This window comes from Ranitomeya variabilis, chromosome 3 (genome assembly GCF_051348905.1).
Source record: "Ranitomeya variabilis isolate aRanVar5 chromosome 3, aRanVar5.hap1, whole genome shotgun sequence".
Classification (NCBI taxonomy): domain Eukaryota; kingdom Metazoa; phylum Chordata; class Amphibia; order Anura; family Dendrobatidae; genus Ranitomeya; species Ranitomeya variabilis.
Genome location: NC_135234.1, coordinates 479712955 through 479739770, shown reverse-complemented (window position 1 = coordinate 479739770; position 26816 = coordinate 479712955). Strand labels below are relative to the sequence as shown.

Here is a 26816-nt window from a genome sequence, read left to right as displayed (position 1 = left end):
TGATTACAGAGAAAATATGAAAGGTAGATCTGTAAGCTGAATAATAATGAAGGTCAGAGAGATCAAAGGTAAAATATAATATGATTTAAATCCAAATAATATAATTTCCTTTATTGCCCAAAGAAATACATTTATACAATTGTACGATATGTATTTATAAGTAAAGTGAATAGAGCAAGAAGCTAATAGTATAGCATACACAAAATAAAGGCCCTATTCAACAAAGCAATTTTGCCAGAATTCTGGTGTAAATTGCTTTGAAAAATCACAAAATTATGGCGCAACTTGCAGTTGCACAAAAATTTTGCGACTTTTGCCTTTTTGACTCCAGTTTCTCCCAGCTACATCAAAATGGACAGGGCATGACTGGGTGCAGCAGGGCGTGATGCCACAGCTAGTCTAATACATGTCGAGCTTTAGCATTCCCTATTCCAGAAATCTTACTCCAGTTCCTAATTTAGTGGCAATTTTTTCAGAGATTAGTGGCAAGGTACATGGAGGCACATGCCACTCATCAGCCACTCCTGATTAATGAAGTGGCATGCATCTCTTCATGAATCAGTAGTGTCTGACTCCACCTCTCCCCCTTGTTAACACAAGTGAGAAAATCTAGTCTTGATGATTCAGAACCAAATAGTCCTGGCTTTGCACTATAAGTACAAACACCCATTTATATCAGATACCTAAGGTATAGAGAATTGAACAATACTGACCCTGCATAATGTTGGCAATCTTTCTATTGCCGAGTAATGCACCCCAACGTACGTTTCGTGTAGCCTACTCTCTAACCTTCTATACCATTCAGTTTATAGAGCCACCATTCATATCTACAATATAATCATACTCATTATCCTCCTTGTCTAGCCCTTGTTTTTAATCATATTTTTAATCATGTCCTGCGTAATTTTGTGTTTTTAGCCAATTATTTCAATAAAGATTGTTACATTTTGCAATTAGTTTGCATTTTTTACTTTTGTATACAGGAAAGATAAATATCTTTGTACCGTGTTAGCCAGTAGATAGAAAAATATTTAGAATTGAGAGTCCTCAGTGGTTGATACCTTTTAATGGCTAACTGAAAAGATGGTAACAAATTGCAAGCTTTTGAGACTACTCAGGTCTCTTCATCAGTCACAGACTAAAGCAAATTCTGAAGAATCACATATTTATACACAACACAGCACAGAACTGCCATTATGGGAGAGTGATAAGTGATAAACAGTTGTGTCCATAAATATTGGAACAGTTCTTAGATTAGGAGTGAATGTTTTGTTGTCCTCTGACTGGGGTCTGGTTCTGTTATGATGACCCCACATGGTCTGAAGTGCAAATTCCTTAATTGATGTAAAAAGACATTATGTCTTCAGAGTTTCAGAGGAAAATATACTTTTATAGCTGCCGGCGATCATGACTGTGCTAGTAGACAAGTCAGAGAGGGAACAAGGTTCTCCCCGCCTGCTACCAGTGACTGACGGGTCTCTGCCTATCTCGGGGACCCATCTGCCCAACTAGTCTACAGCACGGTCTCAGTCCCCGGTGGCCACTAAAGTATGTTTTTCTCTGAAACACCACAGCAATTTACAGTCAAAAATGCCTGGCCAAGTTATTACAGCCAGTTCCTGATATTTGCTGCCCACAGTATGGGCAACATGTATCCGCTGTCAGGTTCCCTCTAAGCATACTTGGACGATTTAACCAGAACCCCGTTGCAACATGCACTTTTTACACAATTAAACATTTGATATTGTAGGCCAAAAGAGGTATACTACATTTTGGCTCACTATTTTAGTGTAATTTTTAGTGTAATAAACCAATGTACTGATTTATTTATTGTTCCAAGGTAGCTAAAATAAAAAAAATACAATAAATTATAATAATAAAAATAATATATATACAGTATATATATATATATATGTGTATATATATATATATATATATATATATATATATATATATATATATATATATATATACATATATATATATATATATATATATATACATATATATATATATATATATATATATATATATATATATATATATATATATATATATATATATATATATATATATATATATATATATATATACACTGTATATATAAAGCACAGTTTGATACATAGAGGGCCCTTGACTGCAGGATCTGACTACGCGGGATTTGCTGTCTGTTACTACGGAAACTTTCATCCGATGGATCACTTGAACAATTAATACATTGGTTGTGTCGGAGACATAGACGATAGCAGAGAGTGAGCACGATGCACAGATGGGCAGATACAGGAGTAATTCATCTCTGCTGGTTCTGTACTTATACAATTGTCAGCCTGATTATCAGTAATCCAGGTACTCTGTATTGATCACATATTAATTGTCTTGCTTTCTCCAAGAGCTTGCGGGTTAAATGTGATGAATGGTCGATTTGTTGAGCACACTAAGACCTTGTGGTGTCTGCGACAACAACATACATTAATTTGCCATTAACTAAGTGAAGTATTGGTTACCTATGCTTGTTTCCTTTGCAGTTTCCCACAATTTGCCTGCTATTAATGACTCGGAATCTGTGAATGTATTAGCAGACAGTATATTACTATGGATTTTTCTACTGCAGGTGGCAGCCTATGACTTTCAGCTTCCTGTAAATATCAACTTCACCGGTGGATTATCTGACGCTGACAGCTCTGTTCCCGTCACCCCAAGCCATTCAGAAAAGCACATTGTTGTCCCAAGACCTCAAACAGTGAATGTCATCACTCCTGCCTGCAAAGTAAATGCTACGGGTACGTCAATACATTTGTCTGTAACCTATTAATAGAGTAAAAGTGCTCACAACCCAAGCAATGCTGGTAGATAGGAGGGATGAAGGCTTCCAGATAGATGTGGTCTGCGATTGACCCACCGCTCTATAACCGACTCTTCTCTACCCGGAACACATTATCTGATATAACAAATTCCTGCCTACTTACAGATATAGTCTTATAGAACGTCACCTTCCAATCAAAAAGATTTATAAATTGTGAAAATGTCATTCTTAAAATGTCTGTTACTGAATATGTTTAACCATTTCTGGCACAGCCAGCGTCAAGCAATATTGTCTTCAGTACAGACCAACACACTGTATATAGGCATTGCTTAAAGAAGTAGTATAATTTAACTTTTTAATAATTTAAGTTGTTTTTTTCCTTATTCCCTCCTAATTATGTATTTAATGTAGTGTAAATGTATTAAAGTACTTACTGATCACTGTTTTCCCTGGTTTCCAACTCGGCTTCAGTCCTATTTTGGCCGCACTGCAGCTTTACCGGATCACATAGATGCTGTTGTAGACTTACATTAAGGCCACATTCACATTTCACAGGATTTGGTCAGTATTTTACATCAGTGTTTGTAAACCAAAACCAGGAGTGGGACAATCAGGGGAAAAGTATTTTACAAAAACGTCACCACTTCTGCATTTATCACCCACTCCTGGTTTTGGCTTTCATATACTGATGTAAAATACTGACCAAATACTGAATGTGTGAATGTGGCCTAAGAAAGTGACTTCTGCTACACACATTAACCCCGGTGTGAGCTGGCTACTCTGATTTCTGGTCATGTGGGCAAGAAGAGGCCCCGCACAGAACTGAAAATTTATGAAAATAGTGATTGGTAAATAATTAGTTACACTTACAGTACATTACATACATAATTAAAAAGAAAAAGAATGTTGAGAGATATCTGTAAACATTTAACAGAAATGTAACACCCCTTTAAACCGACTCTGTGGGCATGGTGTTTGGTAGTTCTCATCTCAATATAGCGCAGTGCCTCCACCCGAATCTTGCTGGGAGTTGTAGTGAGATGCAAGAGGCTCTTCCTCTTCTGCCATTTGTATATTCTCCATTTGTACATTTGAGGCAGACAAAGTTATGGCTCTCAAGGAGAGAAACTAATATAGTGGACAAAGCTATATTTTTAATGAACTACTGAGGCAAAGTAACAGCATTGCTTTATCAAATTTATATGAAGTGTATTGTGTCCAATGTTAGCAACCAGACAACAGAAGAAGGAACTTTTCAAGTGAGCTCTTTAAGGTACACAAATGTTATGAAGTGTTTGCCAACAAGGATGTGGTTTCAGCAGTGTGGGGTACCTTTTTGTAAAAATAGACTAGTGCCATCACAGCCCCCCTTGACCAAACTTCACTGGCCTATAACAGTACAAAGCACGTTCACCCGGTGATCTAGTGGCAGTTAAACAAGAGACATTGCAGGAGACCGAGTTAAGAAGTAGGCCCAATGGAATGCCATGCCCAATTCCCCAATGTGGGGTACTTTTTAGACTGATTAAAATAGTGCCATCACAGCCCGCTAGACCTAAATGCACCTTATAGACCACGTTCACCCTGGTGATCTACTGGCAGGAACAGGACAGATTGCAGGAGACTTAGTTAAGAAGTAGGCCCAAAGTAATGTTATGCCCAATTCCCCAATGTGTTGTCCTTTTTGGACTTAGAAATATAGTGCCATCGCAGCCCACTTGCCCAAATTCACCAGCCTATAACAGTACTGAGCACGTGCACCCTGGTGATCTAGTGGCAGTTAAAGAACACATTGCAGGAGACAGACTTAAGAAGTAGGCCCAATGTAATGTATTGCCCAATTCCCCAATGTGCGGTCCTGTTTTTACAAAATAAAATAGTGCCTTTACAGCCCCCGTGCCCCAAAATCACCAGCCTATAATAGTACAGAGCACGTACACCCTGGTCATCTAGTGGTTCTGGATGATGAGGATGAGGATAAGGAGGAGGAGAACAACAAACAGACCAAATGTGGAAGCGTATACCCATGTGTGGTTGTGAAGAGATGCATGAGAATACACCTCCCCAAAAGAGAGAATGCATTTGAGGTTATGTTTCGCTGGTTTCACTTTTTGGTGTACAGAAGTCTTTCCCAATCCAGACCTTGTTCATTTTTATGAGTCAGCCTTGTACCTCACTGTACCTCAAAAGTAGTTGTTGACCACATATGGGGTATCAGTGTACTTAGGAAAAATTGTACAACATTTTTAAGGGTCCAATGTGTTCTGTTACACTCATTACAAAAAAATGGCTTTGTAAATTTTGTTGGAAAAATGAGAAATTGCTGGTTAACTTTTAACCTCTATAACTGTCTATCAAAAAAAAATAAATTGCGTTTCAAAAATTGTGCTGATGCAAAGTAGACATATGGGATAAGTTATTTATTAACTATTTAGGCCATGTGCACACGTTCAGTATTTTTCGCGTTTTTTTCGCGTTTTTTCGCTATAAAAACGTGATAAAAACGCGAAAAAAACGCTTACATATGCCTCCTATTATTTTAAGTGTATTCCGCATTTTTTGTGCAAATGTAGCCTTTTTTTCCGCGAAAAAATCGCATCGCGGAAAAAAAAGCAACATGTTCATTAAAATGCGGAATTGCAGGGGATTCCGCACACCTAGGGGTCCATTGATCTGCTTACTTCCCGCACGGGGCTGTGCCCACGATGCGGGAAGTAAGCAGATTATGTGCGGTTGGTACCCAGGGTGGAGGAGAGGAGACTCTCCTCCACGCACTGGGCACCATATAAGTGGTCAAAAAAATAAGAATTAAAATAAAAAATAGTCCTATACTCACCCTTTATGTCTTCCCGCCTCCACTGCACGCTGCCGTTCGGTTCTTGTAGCTGATGTGCGGCGAAGGACCTCGCCGATGACGTCACTGTCCTGTGATTGGTCATGAGCGGTCATGTGACCGCTCACGTGACCGTGACGTCACGGAAGGTCCTGCGCGCACACACCAGCTATAGGAAGACGAACGGACGCCGCTGATGAGATGTCTGGGTGAGTATAAGCATTTTTTTATTTTTTTTATTATTTTTAAACATTCTCTCTTTTACTATAGATGCTGCATAAGCTGCATCTATAGTAAAAAGTTGGTCACACTTGTCAAACAGTATGTTTGACAAGTGTGACCAACTTGTCAGTCAGTTTTCCAAGCGATGCTACAGATCGCTTGGAAAACTTTAGCATTCTGCAAGCTAATTACGCTTGCAGAATGCTAAAAAAACGCGAAAAAAACGGAAAAAAAACAAAAAAAAAATGCGGATTTCTTGCAGAAAATTTCCGGTTTTCTTCAGGAAATTTCTGCAAGAAATCCGCAACGTGTGCACATACCCTTACAGTCTCAGAATCAGTGGGATCCGTTAAAGCGTTCCAGATTTATTACCACATAAAGTGACACTGGTCAGAATTGTAAAATTTGGCTTGTTCGGGAAGTTGCAAAACAGGCTTAGGGGGTAAAGGGGTTAACAATTGTGGAATGGGTCTAAGCACCGCATCAAACTGTGTACCAACACTGCTTCTGCAAAACACACCTAATGGTCGCAACCATTTTCTGAACGCCAGTGATTCCATAAATGAACTCTTGATGAGACATACCTGTTCACTGGAACTTATTAAAAGTGGGGATAAATTTTGACATAAGTTACAATAGAATGTTATACTTTTCCTAGTACAGTAATTACCGAAAGCTAGATTTTCATAAATTTGTCAAAACCCTTTTAACGAACAGTTTGTTTAACATGCAAGTTACTTAGTCCCGATGCCTTTTAACAGTTTTGCAGCAGCCGCTCAGAGTCTCCACTACCAACATTGCATTTGAATTACCGTCTGGAGTGCTTGATCTGGGCATTGCACATAACTCTTTATGCTCTCAGGTAAGACTCTTGTGCACAGTAATGAAGAAAAATACATTAAAAGTCCAGGACTATTTTAAGTGAGAGAATATGAATTTTTAAAGAGTAGCCCGAAAGCAAAATTAGGTCCTATTCATACGATAATTACAAGACATGGATATATTGAACCATATCCAAAGAGAAATGATCCAGTAGATTTCACTATTTATTTATTTTTCGTTCTAAAATAGAAAAATAATATTTTTGTATATACTGTATTTTGATGCGCTCACATTAAGTAATAAACAAATTTTAAAATGAATCTCTATTCTATAATACCCTATAATCATGGTTACGTTTTTAGTTCCAAAATTCCAGGAATTCTGGAATGAAAAAATACAGTGGACTAATAGTTATATAGTCATATCCTTGTGTTTCCAAGAGGCGAGCGCTTCACCAGGCCTCATCACAGTGATAGGTGCTGTGTATGGAGCTCATCAGTCTGTCACCAACGAAAGCGGTGCGGGGAGCTTGTACCTCACGGTTAAAAAGGTATTCCCATCTCCAAGATCCTATCCCAATAAGTACTAGGTGTATTGATAATAATAATAATATTATTAGCAAATGCCCCCAGTTAGAAATGTACTGTAGTATAGTTCTTCTGATTCACTATGTCTCTTTCCTCATGTGCAGGCATTGCAGGACCTTAGGTATCCGTGGTTACAACCACTAGCAGCTAGCTGTCACTTCATCAGTGGACGTAACCATGGATATATAAGGTCCTGCAATGCCTGCACAAAAGGAAAGAGACATAGCGAATCGGAAAACTCTACTGCATTTCTATTTGGTGGTATTTGCTAATATTATTATTACATCTACTACATACTGGGCAGGGTCCTCCTCCCTCTGTACCAGTCTGTCATTGTTAGTTTGTTTACTGTAAGTGATATTTGTATTTTGATGCAACCCCTTCTCATATACAGCATCATGGAATTAATGGTGCTCTATAAATAATAATAATAATAATAATAATATTGTGATAGGATCTTGGAGATGGAATACCCCTTTAAGTCTGCTGCATTTTTCGATCACCATTAATCAAACAGCCATGTAATTTTAGTTGTTGTTTTAGCTAACAGATGACAGATCTGTCCAGATCCTATGCCGACATACTGTGCATACGAGACCATCCGCTTATGGATACTACCTAGAGAGTATTGCCTTTGGTCTTGGCTTTTTTTTCTCATAAGTGACTGAATGAGAGTAGAGTAGGGTAAAAAGTTACACTTCTTCTTCTACTGCTGATGTCTTGCATTCATCTTGTTAACTTCACTTAAATTGTTTAACTTGTTAAACAAGTATATAGATAAGAGGTAATAATTCTTCTGATAGAAAGGCCGATGATTGATATTGCAATATGATATTCTATAATATGTCCAGACAATATGTACACATCTAATACATTTCAGAACTTCATGGAATAATGATATATTCCCATTCTTTCTTAGGTGCTTGAGCTAAGCAATATTTCAAAGAAAACTGTGTCATGGAGGTTAAATCTTGATCAAACTTTAGAAACTCTGAAGAATGGAGTTTTTAAGTTCAGTAAACCTTCAGGTGTACTTCATCCAGGGGAAAGAAGTCGGATTAATGTCCACTTTTGCCCTGGTAAGTATGTGGGAGAATTGAAGGTTTAAGGTTCTGATTTTATTTATTATTTTTTGCACTTATATAGTATGATGGTTTTAGTTGACTAATGTTGATGTTTATTTTTTTACAGCTAGACCGGGGAACTACAGAGCTGAAATTCCACTGATCTTAAATGATGATCCAGATACTCTGTATATACCTCTCCATCTGTTCGGGAGCTCCAAAAAGCCAGTGATTACTTTTGATCCTCCACTTGTTTTACTATGTCCTGTGCCTTTGGACACAGAAGTTGAAGCTGTGGTTGATGTCATGGCAGTAAATTATGATAGGTATGTAAAGTAAATATTCAGATGTTTCTATGGAATCGCCTATATTTTTTCATTAAACAGCCAGAACAATAAAATAACTGACAAGTGAAATGAATTACATTGATTATATATTATATGGCACCATTTAAGAGGTGATATACAGTATACTGTATTAGCCGGAAAGTGAAGAATAAAAGTTGATATTTTGAAGCAGGATTAATGGACAAATGTAAGGATTTAAGCCACTTTGACTAGGGCCAAAATGTGATGGCTAGACGATTGGCTAAAAATCTGCAGAAAAACCTACCACTGGTAGTCCAATTGAGGACGGTTGGTGTCTGACACATAGACCACTAATTCTTCAGCTCTATTATCATGTAGCATTGACAAGTAGCGGTCTGTCAAATGTGATAGCTAGATATACGAGAGCTGGAGGATAAGCCATCTGTCACATATGAGAGCTTCAGCAGGAGAATGAAGAAGCTGGGCACCAGTGGTCTAGCTATGTTCTGGTACACGATAACAAACATTCATTCCCTTTCTTTATACTGTAGTTGTCTTCTGTATGGCAGAATTTGTGAGTAATTTCTGCTTGATCAAATATTTGGGAATAAGCCTACAATACATTTTCTGGTTTCCTGCATGTGGAAATGACCTCAGTCTGACAATATGCAAAATGTAACAGCACTGAAAGGAGCAAAAGGAGAATGATGCTTCAGTTGGGATTTTCATTTGATCCAGCAAAATGTTATTCTGCTCTCAATCAATGTTTTGACCCACGCAATGCTCTGTACCAAGAACATCTCTGGTATTATTATTAGTGACATTTCTGTATTGTGTTTATGAGTGGAGCGAAAAATAGGGGTCAATGTAATCACATAATGTGCACATAAATACAAATATACAGTCCAGTTAATATAGAATGACTTTAGTATTATCCAACTGAGACAATCTCAAGACTACAATGCATTAGTGTTTTATAAAGAACAGTAGGTATGACATAGAAATGTGTGGGCTTGTGTGGAATTTTGTGAGTGTAAGAGTGGGAAGAGCTGTAACTGTGGTATCACAATATAAAGAAAGGTGGTCATGAAGTTAACAACAGGGTTGATGGATACGTTATAGTAGGGTGTGGGAAGGCAGACTAATAGGAATAGCACAAGTAAGATATAGTAGTGTAAGGACTATAATAATGAGAGGAGAGAAATGGGTATGAATATAAACTCCAATGAGTAACCTGGTATACATAAAGGTGGTCCTGGAACATAGTCCTCAGTATGGAGGCATAGCAGTAATGAGAGGTATAGGCAATGAGAGTGTGCTGGAGTATAGGACAGCAATATGGGGCATCAGAAACCCAATTATAAGAGATAGTATACATGATCCGAGTAACCTATTAAGGAAAGTGCTGGTGTCTTCACCTGTTATTTACTGTGGTGATATGCAACTTTGGGTCTTTGGTTTGGGGAAACTAGAAGAGCTTTAAATAGCAAGTGTGCGGGGTGATGGCCAATAAGCTAGCCCATACTCAATTTTACTCACACCACCTGGCTTGGCTTTCGGAATAACAGGCAGTGCCGTGGACCTTAATTGTTTGGCACATGCACTGTCCATCCCATGACACAGTGTGGTGGTGGGTAAGGCATAGGAGAGTGAAAGGATTGCAAAAAATATTTGGGGGTAAATGAATGATAGAGTAGGATAGATTTGAGTGTGATAAGTATCGTGGGTGGATGTGAAATGACAAGGGTGGAAATAACGTAGAAATAAAGTCCTAAGCTCTCAGAACACTTCAAGTGACATATGTCAGAGAAGAAAAGGCAGGATATAGGATGCTGAGTGACTGTTATGGGATCTACAGAGAAAGGTGAGAGGGAGAAAAAATGTGGCATTAGAAAACATTATTAAAAAAGACAATACTACAATGGATCCAACCATTTAATGTCATGGGAACAAATTGTGTATGTACACATACGGTATATTTTTTTTGTAAAATGCAAATGAATGCTAAAACACTTAGTATTCCCTGTTGAAGCCTGGGACTCAATTGTTGGAAAAGTATGTATCCGGGTAATAGCAAAAAAAGATAAAAAGTTCCAGCACCAGGCGTCTCTTCATAAAATCTTCAGTACTTTATTCTCATGTCAAGAAAGAAAACGTCATGCGGGGACGCAGCCCCTAAACACCTGTATCCGGGTAGGCTTCCATGTCTTGTAACCTTTGGGAATAGTTATTTCTTCTACATGTTTGTGGTATGTATTCCCACATTTCATTTGTGACACAGAGTGGTGGGCTACAGTGGAATGAGATGGCAGTGGCAGCAGATTGACTACTGTTGTGAAATGCGGTCTTGGATATGCTGAGTGGTTTCCCCCACCTATGCGTGGCCACACTAGCTTTTGATGAAATTCACAATTTATGAAGAATTGTAAGAAAATAGGTTCTTAACTGGGAATTTCTTGCCTTATCAGTGCTACACTGGTTGCTTAGTAAACAAGGAAAGCATGTACATTTAATGTATAGTGTTTTCCGTATGGACCTTGGTTGTGGTGTCCCTCGCCAAGTGCTCTCTAAGACATGTTGGTCTTTTGTGACAGGTCAGTGGGGAATTTTGAAAGAGAAGGAGAGATAGGACCTACAACATCCGTACCACTGTATATTGTTGAAAAATTGGATTTGATTGCTGGTACCATTTTTTTTTGTTTTGGAGTTGTGCTGTTGTTTGATTAGTTTGCCGGGATTGACCCTATTTTAATTTTTTTAAGCATCTCCTATAGAGATATTGTTTTCTGTTTCTGATACCATTTGGTTGAGCAAATTTGCTTAAAAATATATATATTTGAAAAAATATAGTTGTGGAAATATGCTGTATATATAATAAAGACAGGTTTCACGTCATAGGAGCTTGTCACATATAATAAAAATCGCAGAAGGGTTTCTGACCTAAGTCCTTAGCCGGCTGTTGTGTTTGCACTAAGGAACTAAAAAACATTGTTATTCCCTGGAAGGCCACATGATTCTGTTCAGCCAATTAATGTACCAGGTTAATATGACATTTTTTTTACAAAAATACTACAGACAAAACATATTTTTATAATGATAAATAATATCATGGCAAACATTTAACCCTTTAACCTGACAGCTAATGTGTGCTGCCCGATCCAGAAGCAGCATGTATCAGACACTGGCTGCATGGTTTCAGCCAGGTACGTTTGACTCTGAAACTCTGCAGGGTTTCAAAGAAAAATACAATTGGTCGTCTCATTTGTATGACTTTCTGCAAAATGACATGAAACACCTGAAATATTCACTTTATTTCTTATTTAGATGTCATCTGATACAGTGTCTTTGTGGACTACTTATAGATGCCACATATTGAATATTGCAGGATGCACATGTAATACGATATGTAACAAATGTTGTATAACAATTACTGTAATTACTTGTATATTATTTTTTAGTAACTACAAATGTAATATTTTAGCTTTATCTATATAAGAGCAACATTTCAAAATATTTTGACCACTGTTATAGAATCCTTTAGTTTACAACAATTTTAACCCCTTCATGACCATGGGATTTTTCGTTTTTCCGTGTTCGTTTTTCACTCCCCTCCTTCCCAGAGCCATAACTTTTTTATTTTTCCGTCAATTTGGCCATGTGAGGGCTTATTTTTTGCGGGACGAGTTGTACTTTTGAACGACATCATTGGTTTTACCATGTCGTGTACTAGAAAACGGGAAAAAAATTCCAAGTGTGGTGAAATTGCAAAAAAAGTGCAATCCCACACTTGTTTTTTGCTTGCCTATTTTGCTAGGTTCACTAAATGCTAAAACTGACCTGCCATTATGATTCTCCAGGTCAGTACGAGTTCATAGACACCTAACATGTCTAGGTTATTTTTTACCTAAGTGGTGAAAAAAAATTCCAAACTTTGCTAAAAAAAAAAAAAAAAATTGCGCCATTTTCCGATACTCGTAGCGTCTCCATTCTTCATCATCTGGGGTCGGTTGAGGGCTTATTTTTTGCGTGCTGAGCTGGCGTTTTTAATGATACCATTTCGGTGCAGATACGTTCTTTTGGTCGCCCGTTATTGCATTTTTTTCTCGTTACGCCGTTTAGCGATCAGGTTAATGCTTTTTTATTGATAGATCGGGCGATTCTGAACGCGGCGATACCAAATATGTGTAGATTTGATTTTTTTAATTGATTTATTTTGATTGGGGCGAAAGGGGGGTGATTTAAACTTTTATATTTTTTTTATTTTTTTCACATTTTTTTTAACTTTTTTTTTTTACTTTTGCCATGCTTCAATAGCCTCCATGGGAGGCTAGAAGCAGGCACAGCACGATCGCCTCTGCTGCATAGCAGCGATCTGCTGTTCGCTGCTATGTAGTAGAAAATCAGGTGTGCTGTGAGCGCCGACCACAGGGTGGCGCTCACAGCTACCGGCGATCAGTAACCATAGAGGTCTCAAGGACCTCTATGGTTACAATGCTGAAGCATTGCCGACCTCCGATCATGTGACGGGGGTCGTCGATGCGGTCATTTCCGCCTGCCCGGCCGGATGCGGTAGTTAAATGCCGCTGTCTGCGTTTGACAGCAGCATTTAACTAGTTAATAGCGGCGGGTGAATCGCGATTTCACCTGCCGCTATTGCGGGCACATGTCAGCTATTCAAAACAGCTGACATGTCCCGGCTTTGATGCGGGCTCACCGCGGAGCCCTACATCAAAGCAGGGGAGCTGACATCGGACGTACTATCCCGTCCGATGTCAGTAAGGGGTTAATATCTTGAAGACATTAAAGGGGTATTCCCATCTCCAAGATCCTATCTCACTATGTAGTAGGTGTAATAATAATAATATTAGCAAATACCTCCAATAAGAAATGTAATAGTTCTTTTGATTCTCTATGGCTCTTTCCTTAGGTGCAGGCATTGATTGCAGTAGCATAGGTATCCCTGGTTATGACCACTAGCAACTAGCTAACTGTCACTCTATCAGTGGTCGTAACCATGGATCCTGAACTACTGCAATGCTTGCACTTGAAGAAAGAGGCATAGTGAATCAGAAGAACTATACTACATTTCTAATTGGATGTATTTATTAATATTATTTTTTATTATTATTATTATTATTACACCTACTACACATTGGATAGGATATTGGAGATGGGAATACCCCTTTAAGTTTTTATTCAAGTACATTCTGGATTCTTTGAGTCATGATGTCGTATTCTGGCACTGTGTGTACGCCTCTTTATTGTCAGTCCTGTTTTAATTCTAGAAACTTATTTTTTTGGTGGTGGACAAAATTGATTCGAGAGCTGAACGATGCTGGACTGAGCTGTGGGTGGAATCTGCCTCCTCGTGTATAACCAGCACAATTTATATTTGATCTACAGATTGTCATCCTTGTTTAAATAAAATATATCTCTCTGTAGGCCATCCATATTAAAAGTGGAAACTCCAGAGGTGGAACTTGATAACGGTGACTGCAAGAAGTTGTTTTCTGTCCATTTTCCCAATGGTCAGACTATTTTAAGCTCCGGTCATTTGGATGAAAAAATTGTCTGTAAAATCGCCTTCAAATCCCCCACTCCAGTGTCTTGTTTGGCTGACATCTTATTCACGGATGAAGAGAACAACCAGTAAGATACATTTTGTTAAAGACATCTCAATGCTACTTTGTTTACAGTGTTGTGCTTTTCATTACGTTTTTTTTAAAGCGATTTCCAGTGTCATTAGCGTGAGAAAAGATAATAAATGCAACCAGCTTGCTTCAAACATAGCAGTGACCGTAATCCATATTCTAATAGATATTACATAAATTAATCTAATTAATTAAAAGTGTTGTCCAGCTACTAAAACTAAAAAACCGTACAGAATACTGTAAAGAAGTAATAGATCAGTGAATGGCTTTGGTGTCTGTCCAGACTGAAGAGGAAGCATAGACTTTGGAGGGGCACCTGATCAGTGTTGGAAAGAATATTTTTCTTTGATATTTTTTTTTTACTAGATTCTTGGATTTTCTTTTTTTTACATTTTTAGTGGATGGACAACTCCTTTCAAAATAATCGAATACTGAATAAAATCTAAATGTATGAATTATGTTTTCTTTTTCTTATGGCGTAGTTTTCTTTATTCAAGTACTAGACTTCCAAAGGTGCAACCCATTTTTTGTTTTCACCTGACATTATATGATACTGTTGAAATGAAGTTGGTACCAATGAAGTAAATCTGACTATGACTACAAATATCTTTTCAGGTTATCATTCCTGTTTATAGCTGTATAGGCTCAAAGTGTTATCAATTTTGGCTTCCTTCCCTCAAGCATTTTAGTTTAAAACCTCTACATCAAAGCATGACATTACTTTGCTTTTAACCTCTGATTTATTTTTGTAGGGAGTAGACAAAATGTTATTTTATATCTGAGACCTGCTCCTTCCTGATCCAAACATAGACCTGACCCGATGATTCAGACATTTATTATTCGTCAAATGTTACAGGCCTATTAATAATTAAATTGCCAACATCCTTTTTCAGCGAGCATAAATTCTGCGAGAAACCCTCCTTTGTTCCTCTTCCCTGCATTCTCCGAAGAATACTCCATTTCTTCCCATTGTTTTACACATCTGTAATTTTGAATGGCAATGTTAACCCCGTAGCTGTTCTGCTTGGCTAGCAATACAGAATAATAGACTGGTATACTTGGAGGAATTTGATTATAAATAATACCTTTAATTATTCCCTTTGTCCGAAACTAAAAATTACAGTGTAGCCAAAAAATGTAGCATTAGCGTTCTCTAATGTGCAGCAATCATCAACTCCCCGCCATCTCATTTGTTAAATGTTTGCTACATAACGACGTACCCATTGAGGAAAGTGTCATAATAATACTTTACAGGATTAGAAAAGAGATTAAAAAAGAAAGGCATAGAAATAAATATATAAATGCGCCTGTCTTCTAGTGGAGTATAAATGACAAAATCACAGAGTATGTTTAATGAAAATGAGCTCCCTGCGCTTATGACTTGTTTTTTCGCCTTCACAGTCAGAGCTGGAGCTTTTTTTGGCTAACAGCAGGTTGCAAATGTTACTGCAGATAATATATTTAATGACTATTGCCTATTTTCTAACTTCTTTGCAAGTGCACATTAGGGAAATAAGTATGCAAACAGCAGAAAGGCTGATGGTAACAAATGCATTTCACTCTCATGGTGATATGCAATATATGGAGTGCAAATTCACTGAGCACAGGCTTTTCTTTATTAGCTATCACTTTACTTCTGTGCAGAAATCTTTTTGGCTGTTGTAAAGAGGAAACCTATTGGGAATACAGAAAATGTTGCCTTTGTGAAATATATGGGTTGGCTTTCTTGTAATTACTGTAATTGCTTGCATAGACCATTATGTCTGAACTGTTTTCACTTAAGGTGGCATTCTCAAGTTATTAAATTGCTTTAATTTACTTGGACAGCATGAAAATTAGCAAGTTTGAAATTTACTCCCTTTTTCTATCTCCTGTCATTTTCCTGCAAAAAGCTTTTATCTTACATATTGTACAGCTGGTTTCCATGGAGCTCCTAGAGTCTGGCTGAGGGTGCACGTTACCTACATTTCTGGACAATTGTTAACTCTTAATATCTCAGCCCACTCTCTCCTTTTGGATTCTTAGTCGTTAGCCTGCAGCATTGGCGTCTCCTAGACTAAGTCTCCTAATTACAGCTTTGGCCTTCACTGTCATAAGCTGTGTGATTTATATAGTGACAGAGGTGCAGACTCCAGAATAAACCATGATAGCTGAAGCTGTGTTACTGATAGCTGTGTAACAGCAGATCTTGTGCTGAGCTTTATAGTTCTACTAATATACTTCTGCTAGACAGCAGAACTGTCACTCAAGGAGGAGTACCCACCCCATCAAAAACCAGGAAGTGAAATAGACTGCATAATTCTGAGTTGTTCAAGAGACTACTTGAGAATATTGAGTTGTAGCTGGAATTAACATACAATGAACTGAAAAAATGGGGAAAAAACTCCCAAGTGGGGGGAAATGGTGAAAAAATGTAATTCTTCCATTGTTTTTCGGACTTAGTTTTTTATGCTGTTCATTGTTTGGTAAACATTACCTGAAGACATGATTTTCTGTGTCAGTCAAATTATAGTGATATTAAACCTGCATATTATTTTTTTATTTAAGCACTAAAAATTTCTCGAGCTGGTAAAAAAAAATATGTTGGTTTGCATGGCTATATTGCAAGACTTTTAACAGTTTTATTTGTTTCTTGATGGATCGGTCTGTGATTTTCATTTCTGCAAATTGCAATTACATACAACATTTGGATTGGCTTTTATTTATTTTTTTTTTTTTTTACCTCTTTACAGCTATTATCATATGGGTTGGCAGGTTCTATGTTTCGACCAAACTTTTATTATTCATTAATTTTTAATAAGAGAAAAGGAAAAAGGGTGGTTATTTGAATTTTTATTTTTAATTTTACTATTTTTAAGTCTCTTCGCTTATATTACATGCTGCAATACAAGTTTATAGTGAAAATTGACGTCTCCTAACATCTGAACCACCATCAGTAGAGGAACACTTCAACAGAACCACCATCAGTACGGGAATACAACACCAGCTCCATCATCCATACATGAATCCATCAACAAATCCACTCTCAGTATATGAATACATAACTCCATCCCTCGTCAATAAAAGATTTTATCACAACTACCACTATTAGTATAGGAGTACATCACTAGAACCACTATCAGTACATGAATCAAGCATCAGAACCTCCATCAATACATGAATACAGGGCCAGAACCACCATAAGTACATCAGTAAATTGCCAGCACCAACATCAGTACATGAATACATCACTATGCTTAGCACACCTATTAATTGTAATGTTAGTTCATCTCCCACAATATACATTTGTATGACTTGAACCTTCAATCCTCAGTATGCCATTAACAATAGTGAGAAGATACTGGGAGTTGGAAAAAGGCCATACAAGAACTACAGTACTGATTAGATGCAGGCAATATCATACATAAACATTTACACCCAGGTGCCTTTAAAGTGACAATTTCTCTGATTGAGGTCCTCATCCCTTTAGTTTATGTCTGGTGCAGACACCATAATGACTTTGGGCATCCATAGCTCGTCACTGCAAGCTTCACTCTGTTTTGATCTTCTGCTTCACATCTCAACGTGGTGCCCTTTAAAATAACAATGTAATTATAATGCCCTGCCCTGAATAAAAATAGCTATTGTTCACTCCATACCATCCGCCCTTATGAAGTATGACTTCCACTCCATCTACCCTTTTGAACATTAGACACCTGCTTGTCCATGCTTATGAACTTTAATATCCTCACTGTCGATATTTTTGATCTTTAACCTCCACACTGTCTGCCCTTATGAACTATAATCGTCTCACTGTCCTCCCTTAAGAAACCAAAACCCATTTCCACCATACGCCCTTATGAACTGTTATCTCTATAGTATCCTCTCTCATAAACTCTAAGGCACACTGTCCTTACTGAGGAACTATAACCTTCACACTAAATTTCCCTATGAACGTTAACATTTATATTGTCTGCCTTTATGAACTATGACCTCCACACTGTTCCCACTTTATGCTGTCCCCTCTCCACTGCTTCTTCCCTCATTATCTACAGTATTTCTCTATACTGCCCACACATTGCCTCTTCTCTATAATGTGTCCCCTCTCTTACTTCCCCTTCTCTATACTGTGCCCTCTTTTATACACTACCCCTTCTTTATACTATGACCTCTCTATACTGCCAATTCTCTATGCCCCCTTTTGGTGATGTGCCTCTCTATATTGTCTCCTGTCTATACTCTGCCTCCTTTCTTTTCTGTCCACCTGTTTATTCTATGCCCCCTCTTGGTACTGTGCCCCTTCTTTATACTACCTCTTTTCTGAACTGCCACTTGTCTCCCTTTTCTATGCTCTCCTCCTACACTGTCCCTCTCCATACTGTGCCTTCTTTCTTTTTAGTCTACTAGGGAAAAGGGAGGCTCATTGTATGGAGACTGATGAGACAGACTTGGGATAGTGACCCAGCAGAGTAGACTTAGTGATAGGACATAGCACGCAGTGTTTCATGTCAAACTGGTAACCGATGTAGCAGAGCCCAGGTAGGTAAAAGGGCTGGCTGTGTCAGGAGGCAATGAGAAGTGTAGTAGAGCCAAATGATGTATTATTGCTATACATGGCAGGTGGTTCAATGTAGATATTTTGAGCAAAGTTAAGTGACATAGCAGAGCCCAGTGATGTGGCAGAGTTGAGTATGTCAAGAGACTAACTGGGGCAATGTATCAGAGCCCAGAGGTGTAGTAAAATTAAGTCGATTAGGAGACACCATGCTGCTATGTAGTAGACCCCATGAATATAGAAGAGTTGAATAACTCGGGAGACTTACTGAAGTAAGGAAGCAAAGGGTGAATGGTGTAAAATAATGGGTGAATGCCATCTACCTGGCTGTGAACCTATGAGGCTAGGGAGTGTAATACCACTGGTGTTCGCTGGGTTATCATGATAACACAACATGTAAAAGAACAGATGGAGCTGGCCACAGCATGAGGGGGACGGAGAGCCCGGCTATCTAGCCTGGTGAGATTTGTAACAACTAGGTTCTACTAACTGGGGATATTTACATGAATTCCATTCAATTCAAGGACATATGTAGAAAAAAATGATGCAAAGGTAATTGAGAAAATAGATAGAAGTACACAACTTACATTTCACAGAAGTAGGCTAAAAGAATGTGCTATCCATAGTCACAGATTAATGGCTTTTGATTAACCAGCCTACACTGAGAACTTTACAAAATAAATCTTTGAGACGAAAAGATTGGAATTTTAAATGAACCTTTCTTTGTAATATATACATACACAAGTATGTATACGGTATGTCCATATTCGTAAATTGTGATTAATACAGGTCATTGAAAACTATTTCATGAATCACGATGAAGCTATTGAATCATGAAAACATTTGACCTTATACCCATCTCCACTTATACGAGTCATTCATCTTCAAAATGATTTTCTATTGCAATGAAGACCCAGGTCTGCTTTTATTTAGTTCTCCTGTGCGTGCTTTTATCTAGATCAATAATCACGAACTGAGGTTTTCCTTATACTCACACACTAATTATAGTGATCGTGAAGCTTTTACATCCTATATGCTAGGATATGTCATAGCTTCTACTGATATACTATAGAACACAAACACACAAATCATTTTTAAACTTTAATGGAAATGTGTAATAAAGAAACACTAAATGTAGAAATCACAGAAAGTCATTTAAAACATCTCACTTCAACATTCACTCATTTACTCAACTTCCATCCTTTAATATCTCATATTGCTATCAAAACTGTGAGAAATATATCAAGTCATCTTTTGTATCTGAGCAGTAGTTTTTAGCATTGCATTGGGTGCCTTAATGTGGTGTTCCGAAATGCAAATTAATTTTCAATCTATTTAATGCCATAAATTAATCTATTTCCCAATGCACTTTAATTAAAAATCCCCTACCATTCCCTAACTACACTAACTGCTTTATTTTTCTTTTTTTTATATCTTCCTTTTTCACAATGCTTTGTTTGAGAATCCCAGTGCATGCTGGGATACTCAAATGAAGCATCACCAGGGGCAGAGGCTGTGGTAACTGCAATGACAACTTTGTGTGAAAGTTAAAGCTCACAGCTTTCCTCTTCCTGCACAGCTATCATGTTCTCCTGCACAGCTCTTCTATTCTTCTGCACAGCCCTCCTGTTCTCACTGGCCACTAAAAAGACAGAACCCAAGATAAAAACATAAAAATCAAATATACCCTGCAGTAAATAAATTAACAACAATAGTGCATGGAAATAATGTAGGATGCTTAGTTAAGATAAATGATCAAATTATGCCACATACTGGGACACATATAAGGTATTTGGGCACTCAGGATAAATTGTGTAACATATTTTGTGGTCCATTTTCTCCTATTATACCTATTGAAAATTGAAAACTTGAGGTCAAAGTAACATTTTAGTGGAAAAAAATGGTAATTTTCCATTGACTCAGACCAATGTTCTGGAATTATGTGAATCGCTTGAAGGTTAAAAATGCTCATTACACCTCTAAATGAGTTCCTCAGCATGTGTAGTTTCCAAAACTGGGTCCCTTGGTGCACACCAAATTTTAGGGTCCGTTTTCTCCTGTTACCCTTGTGAAAATAAAAAATTGAACCAAAGTAACATTTTTGTGAAAAAAAAAGTAAATTGTTCATCTTTTCCTTCCACATTGCATTAATTCCTGTGAAGCACCTGAAGGGTTAATACACTTCTTGAATGTGGTTTTGAGAACTTTGAAAGGGGCAGTTTTTAGAATGGTGTCACTTTTGGGTATTTTCTGTCATACAGGCCCCTCAAGTTCACATCAAATGGGATGTGGCCCCTAAAAAAAGGTATTGTAAATTTTGTTACAAAAATGAGAAATTGCTGATCATCCTTTAACGCCTCTAACTTCCTAGCAAAGTAAAATATGTTTAAAAATTGTGCTGATGTAAAGTAGACATGTGATAAATATTATTTGCAGTATTAAATATTGTATGTGATATAACTCTCTGGTTTAAGGGCATAAAAATGAAAAGTTAAAAAATTGCAAAATTTTCAATATTTTCACCAAATTTCCAATATTTTTGCAAATAAACGCAAGTCATATCGAACAAATTTTGTCATTATCATGAAGTATAATATATTACAAGAAAACAATCTCAGAATCACTAGGATCTGTTGAAGCTCCCACAAATAATGCCACATAAAGTGAGATTTGTCAGAATTAAAAAAATTGGTCTGGTCAGGAAGGTGAAAACAGGCTTTGCGGTGAAGGGGTTAAAACGATAATCATGATGCTGTCAGTGAGAATCTAACCCTATAGTTAGACGACCTGCCTAAATACAAATGGGGTCTTTCTGGCCCTGTCCACACCACATAAACTCTAAACATATTGGCAGCCCTTTTATTCTGTAGTCTTTGCTTGGATTATTATAGTCATTTATTTCATATAAAACTATCTGGAAGAGCATTAAGCTAATTTGTTCAACCTTAGAATGCTAACTAAGTTCCAAAGTAATTTTAACATACCGCAATAAATTAATTCATTCTTTCAAATCAAGAGAATGAGAAAGACCTGTACCTTAATCTGCTCATTTAATCTCATTTTCGTCAGCTTATTGCATATTTTCAGCAGTGCCCATATTGCAGTATGGCTATTTAATTTTCATATATCTAATGGATTGTAATGCTGTCTTTTTTAATAGCCTCACATCTAATCGATTTCTGATGAAGTTTAATAATTACAAGCTATTTACATTTTAAATACAGTAGACAAAGAAAAATAAATCATATTTATGTGATGAGGCAGCGCTTCATTGTCATTAGATATACTCATATACCTTGGTGGACTTTCAAGTAGCCGTTAACATAAAACTACTGTATGAATATTGAAAAAATACCGAGCTTTTTTGTCCCAAAATGATAATTTGTTACATTGCACTTGTATTGCAGTTAATTTACACATAAATGCAGGAGTGTCACAGTCCTGCGGCTAAGTACTCTGGGTTGTCATTGGATTGAGTTTTGTTGGTGGTGGAAAGTCTAAGGCATTATTTATTCTCAATCTTTGGAGAGTTGCACCTAAGTGGACAGAATCTCGGTTGCAAGCCATGAATGAGAGCTGTAGTAGAGTTAGAGTCGTGCGAGAATGTAGGGTGGGTTAGGCGATGTGTAGTACATTTACTATTTGGAGTGAGATGTGTCTGACAGGACTCATTCCATTGTACAAATAAGGCAAATTTAATATACTTACTGACTATCTTCTGGCATTTCTTACCTCCTTTTTCAGCTATGGAGGCCGCTATGACGTCATAGCTGGGTGGTATATTCACATCCAAATCATATTTTGTCAGAAGAGTAACCACTCATCCTGCTGGGCGAAGCACACGTTGCCCAACCGAGTCCTTTTGATGTGATTTCTCGGTGGACCAATGGCACTGTAGGGTTCGGTGGACAGAGCCCTATTTAAATCCTCAAGAGAAACCTGTCCAGTTTTTGCACACTTTTGCACCTGGTGCAATTATTCTTGAATGCTCTCCAGAATTTCTGATCTGACTCTTTGACCCACTGCTCTATTGATTAAATGTTCAGGTACCTTTGTTGGACTTTACCATGGAGAGTTTGACAACTCATAATGTGATAATCATACTACCCTGACCCTAGACCCTGAAGGGGAATGGGCCGCACTCCATCAAACTAATACAACATAACGATCCCTTAGCAGGACCAAGAAGTGCCATATAATACAATTGAATACAATGTGAAACTTTATTTATTTAAATATAAAACAAATACACAAAACAAATGTAATAAAATAAAATTGGTGCCTCAACCAAAACACCAGAGGCTGGTGGTCAGAATGGATTGTTATATAATTTGTTTAGCATAAATTGTATAAATTTTGAGGACACGCACATTAAGAATCTGCTACATCAAATGTTACTATCTTGTCAAAAGGAACATGCATGGACCAAGGAATTAACCAAAATTTGAAAGCGGTGATAGGTTATGATAACCCTAAATCAACCCAAAATCCCTCATCAGTCTTTTCAGTGCAACTTTCCACCTCAAAACATGAAAAGCATGAAGTCAGATTCTCCCCATATTACCTGATGTGCAGCCTCACATACAATTCCACTGCCACGTGTTTGCCAAGCCTCCGGACCCCGGGGGCTTTCAAATTTTGGTTAATTCCTTGGTCCATGCATGTTCCTTTTGACAAGATAGTAACATTTGATGTAGCAGATTCTTAATGTGCGTGTCCTCAAAATTTATACAATTTATGTTAAACAAATTATATAACAATCCATTCTGACCACCAGCCTCTGGTGTTTTGGTTGAGGCACCAATTTTATTTTATTACATTTGTTTTGTGTATTTGTTTTATATTTAAATAAATAAAGTTTCACATTGTATTCAATTGTATTATATGGCACTTCTTGGTCCTGCTAAGGGATCGTTATGTTGTACAACTCATAATGTGTAATGTCTCTTCCTGGCCTCCATGGACTTTACTTCGACAATCCTGACCAGATCCCTGTCTACTAATTGTCATTGTCTCCTTCTCGGTAAACTGGGTTGTTTACTGTTTTACTGTTAACTCACTCCACAGGCCAGCAGCTTCTTTATGGATGCAGCAGGGATGCCTCTGCAGCCAGATCCCGGTCTACGTGTAAAAGGGTAAAAACCATACCGTTCTCTGAGATCTGCTCAACAGAGGGTCTTCCACCAAAGACGCAGTGTTAAAATCTGTCACCAGGTTTTTACTGCCATCTGAAAGCTGTATGATGCCTGGGGGAAAACTCTCACTCCAGCAATTTTATCACATACAGCTCTGGCAAAAATTAAGAGACCACTGCAAAATGTTTAGTTTGTCTGATTTCTCTCTTTATAGGTATATTTTTTAGTAAAATGTAAATTGTTCTTCTATTCTATAAACTTCTGACAACATGTCCGAATTTCCAAGCAATAAATTTTGTATTTTCTTTCTGACAAAGAAAAATGGTCAAAACTAAAAAAAACCCAGTGCTTTCAGACCTCAAATAATGCAAAGAAAACAAGTTCTTAATCATTTAGAAACAACAATACTAATGGTAACTCAGGAAGAGTTCAGAAATTAATATTTTGTGGAATAACCATGATTTTTAATCACAGCTTTCATGCTTTCCACCAGTCTTTCACTTCTCCTGATGCAAAAATTTAAGCAGTTCTTCATTGTTTGATTACATTCCAGAGGTTCTCACTGGGGTTCAGGTCTGGAGATTGGGCTGCCCATGACAGGGTTTTGATGTGGTGGTCTCTTAATTTTTGCCATAGCTGTATGTTACTGGTTGCTGCAGTTTTATCTGGTGCAGATCTATCAGTTTTTTAAATACTGAGCTCTGAATAACCCTACCCACACCCCTGATTGGCAGCTTTCTGTGCACACTGTACATAAAAAGAAAGTTGTCAATCAGTGGTGGGTTTACTAGTCCTCTAGTTACAATCTACTGCATGTCAAAGTGATTTTACCAAAACTACGGCAAGAAGCCCAGTAATGGACACACCATTTGTAATCAGACTCTCTGTCTCTACATTCTGTTGCTGTCAGAGTAGGCTGCAAAAATCTGGTGACAGGTTCTCTTAAACCCCGACACGACATATGTTGTGTCCGTGCTTTTGATGTGGGCTGGCACGCTGATAGCACATTTTTATCCACACATGATGGCCTCTAACAACCGCGAGTGGCGAGAAGCTCCGTCCACAGCTGTTAACCTGTCATATTCCGCTGTCAATCTCTGACAGCAGCATTTAACTCGCGCTAAAGGGGATAGGGGTGAGCATTGCTCAATGCGTTCTTCAGCATGTCTGTGACATAATCGTGGGGTGGCGTTGGGTTGCCATTACAACTAGGTATCTGCTGATGACCCCCATGCCTGTCATTACCATCCTCCTGTGAAAGCCAGTCAGAAATCCGAAATCACTTTTCCCATTTTCTTCATTTCAGGTTTCACCTCCAGGTTGCTGCTGTGGCTGAAAACTGCATATTGACTGCATATCCATACCTCGCGTACCACCGCTCAGATCAAGTCATCCTAAAAAGCGGTAATTCCTTGAGATTTTACATAGTAAAATAGTATGTATAGTGCTAATAAATGAATCATTTTAAGTCATTTGCTAGCAATTTAACTATTTTCAATGATGTTACTTATGGACTATACCCTATGGGGTTTAGCAAAATTTTTGATGATAGATATATAGTTTAAATCAATATTTTTTTCTCTTTTTGCACATATTTAAAAAGAAACTGCAATTAGATTTGTTATTTATAATTACTACATTTGTATTGTTCTTTATAATTTGAGATATGGATGTGCTAATGCGGTTGTCTGGTTGAAACAAGTTATAATCTTTCAACAAGATAGTTGATAACTTGCTGATTGTTGGGTGTCCGACTCCTAACTCAGGGACCTGCACTGTTATCTCCTGTACAAGATGATGCAGCAGATTGGACACTAAACTACTGCTCCATTCATTCCCCATGAGGCTGTCAGAAAAAGCCGAGTGCAGCGCTGGTCAGCCCCATAGGGAATTTAAGGAACACCGGTCGCACATGTGCCGCTTCATTCTTATGGGGATAAAAGTTTCTGCTTCTGATGTGGGTACCCATGGTCGGACTCTCACCAGTTAACAAGTTACCATCTATCTTGGGATAGATGATAACTTATTTTAAAGGGACTATTCCTGTAGCTTATTATAATGAATAAAGGATGGCAAATAATGTGATGTATGGTTTTCTACAGTTACTACAGTAATGCTCTGTTCATATTCAGTTTTTTCTTTTTTAAACTTTTAGCATGTACAATGCCTTGCAAAAGTATTCGGCCCCCTGGAACTTTTCAACCTTTTCCCACATATCATGCTTCAAACATAAAGATACCAAATGTATATTTTTGGTGAAGAATCAACAACAAGTGGAACACAATTGTAAAGTTGAATGAAATTTATTGGTTATTTTAAATTTTTGAGGAAATTAAAAAACTGAAAAGTGGGGCGTGCAATATTATTCATCCCCTTTACTTTCAGTGCAGCAAACTCACTCCAGAAGTTCATTGTGGATCTCTGGATGATCCAATGTTGTCCAAAATGCCTAATGATGATAAATATAATCCACCTGTGTGTAATCGAGTCTCCGTATAAATGCACCTGCTCTGTGATAGTCTCAGGGTTCTGTTTGAAGCACTGAGAGCATCGTGAAGACCAAGGAACACAACAGGCAGGTCCGTGATACTGTGGAGAAGTTTAAAGCCAGATTTGGATACAAAATGATTTACAAAACTTTAAACATCCCCAAGGAGCACTGTGCAAGAGATCATATTGAAATGGAAGGAGTATCATACCACTGCAAATCTACCAAGACCTGGCTGTCCCTCTAAACTTTAATCTCAAACAAGGAGAATACTGATCAGACATGCAGCCAAGAGGCCCATGATCACTCTTGATGAACTGCAGAGATCTACAGCTGAGGTGACAGTCTGTCCATAGGACAACAATCAGT

General features: G+C 37.7%; 1 protein-coding gene across 2 annotated transcripts in view; it reads left to right on the top strand.

Moving 5' to 3' along the window:
* Positions 1-26816, top strand: part of CFAP47 (cilia and flagella associated protein 47) — an 816247-nt gene that overhangs the window by 189461 nt on the left and 599970 nt on the right. For both annotated transcript variants that reach the window (XM_077296700.1, XM_077296701.1), the window contains exons 23-28: positions 2612-2780; positions 6620-6720; positions 8187-8346; positions 8459-8657; positions 14082-14288; positions 25266-25363. In XM_077296700.1, coding sequence (XP_077152815.1) covers positions 2612-2780; positions 6620-6720; positions 8187-8346; positions 8459-8657; positions 14082-14288; positions 25266-25363 — 934 coding nt within the window. The remainder of the gene's footprint in view (positions 1-2611; positions 2781-6619; positions 6721-8186; positions 8347-8458; positions 8658-14081; positions 14289-25265; positions 25364-26816) is intronic.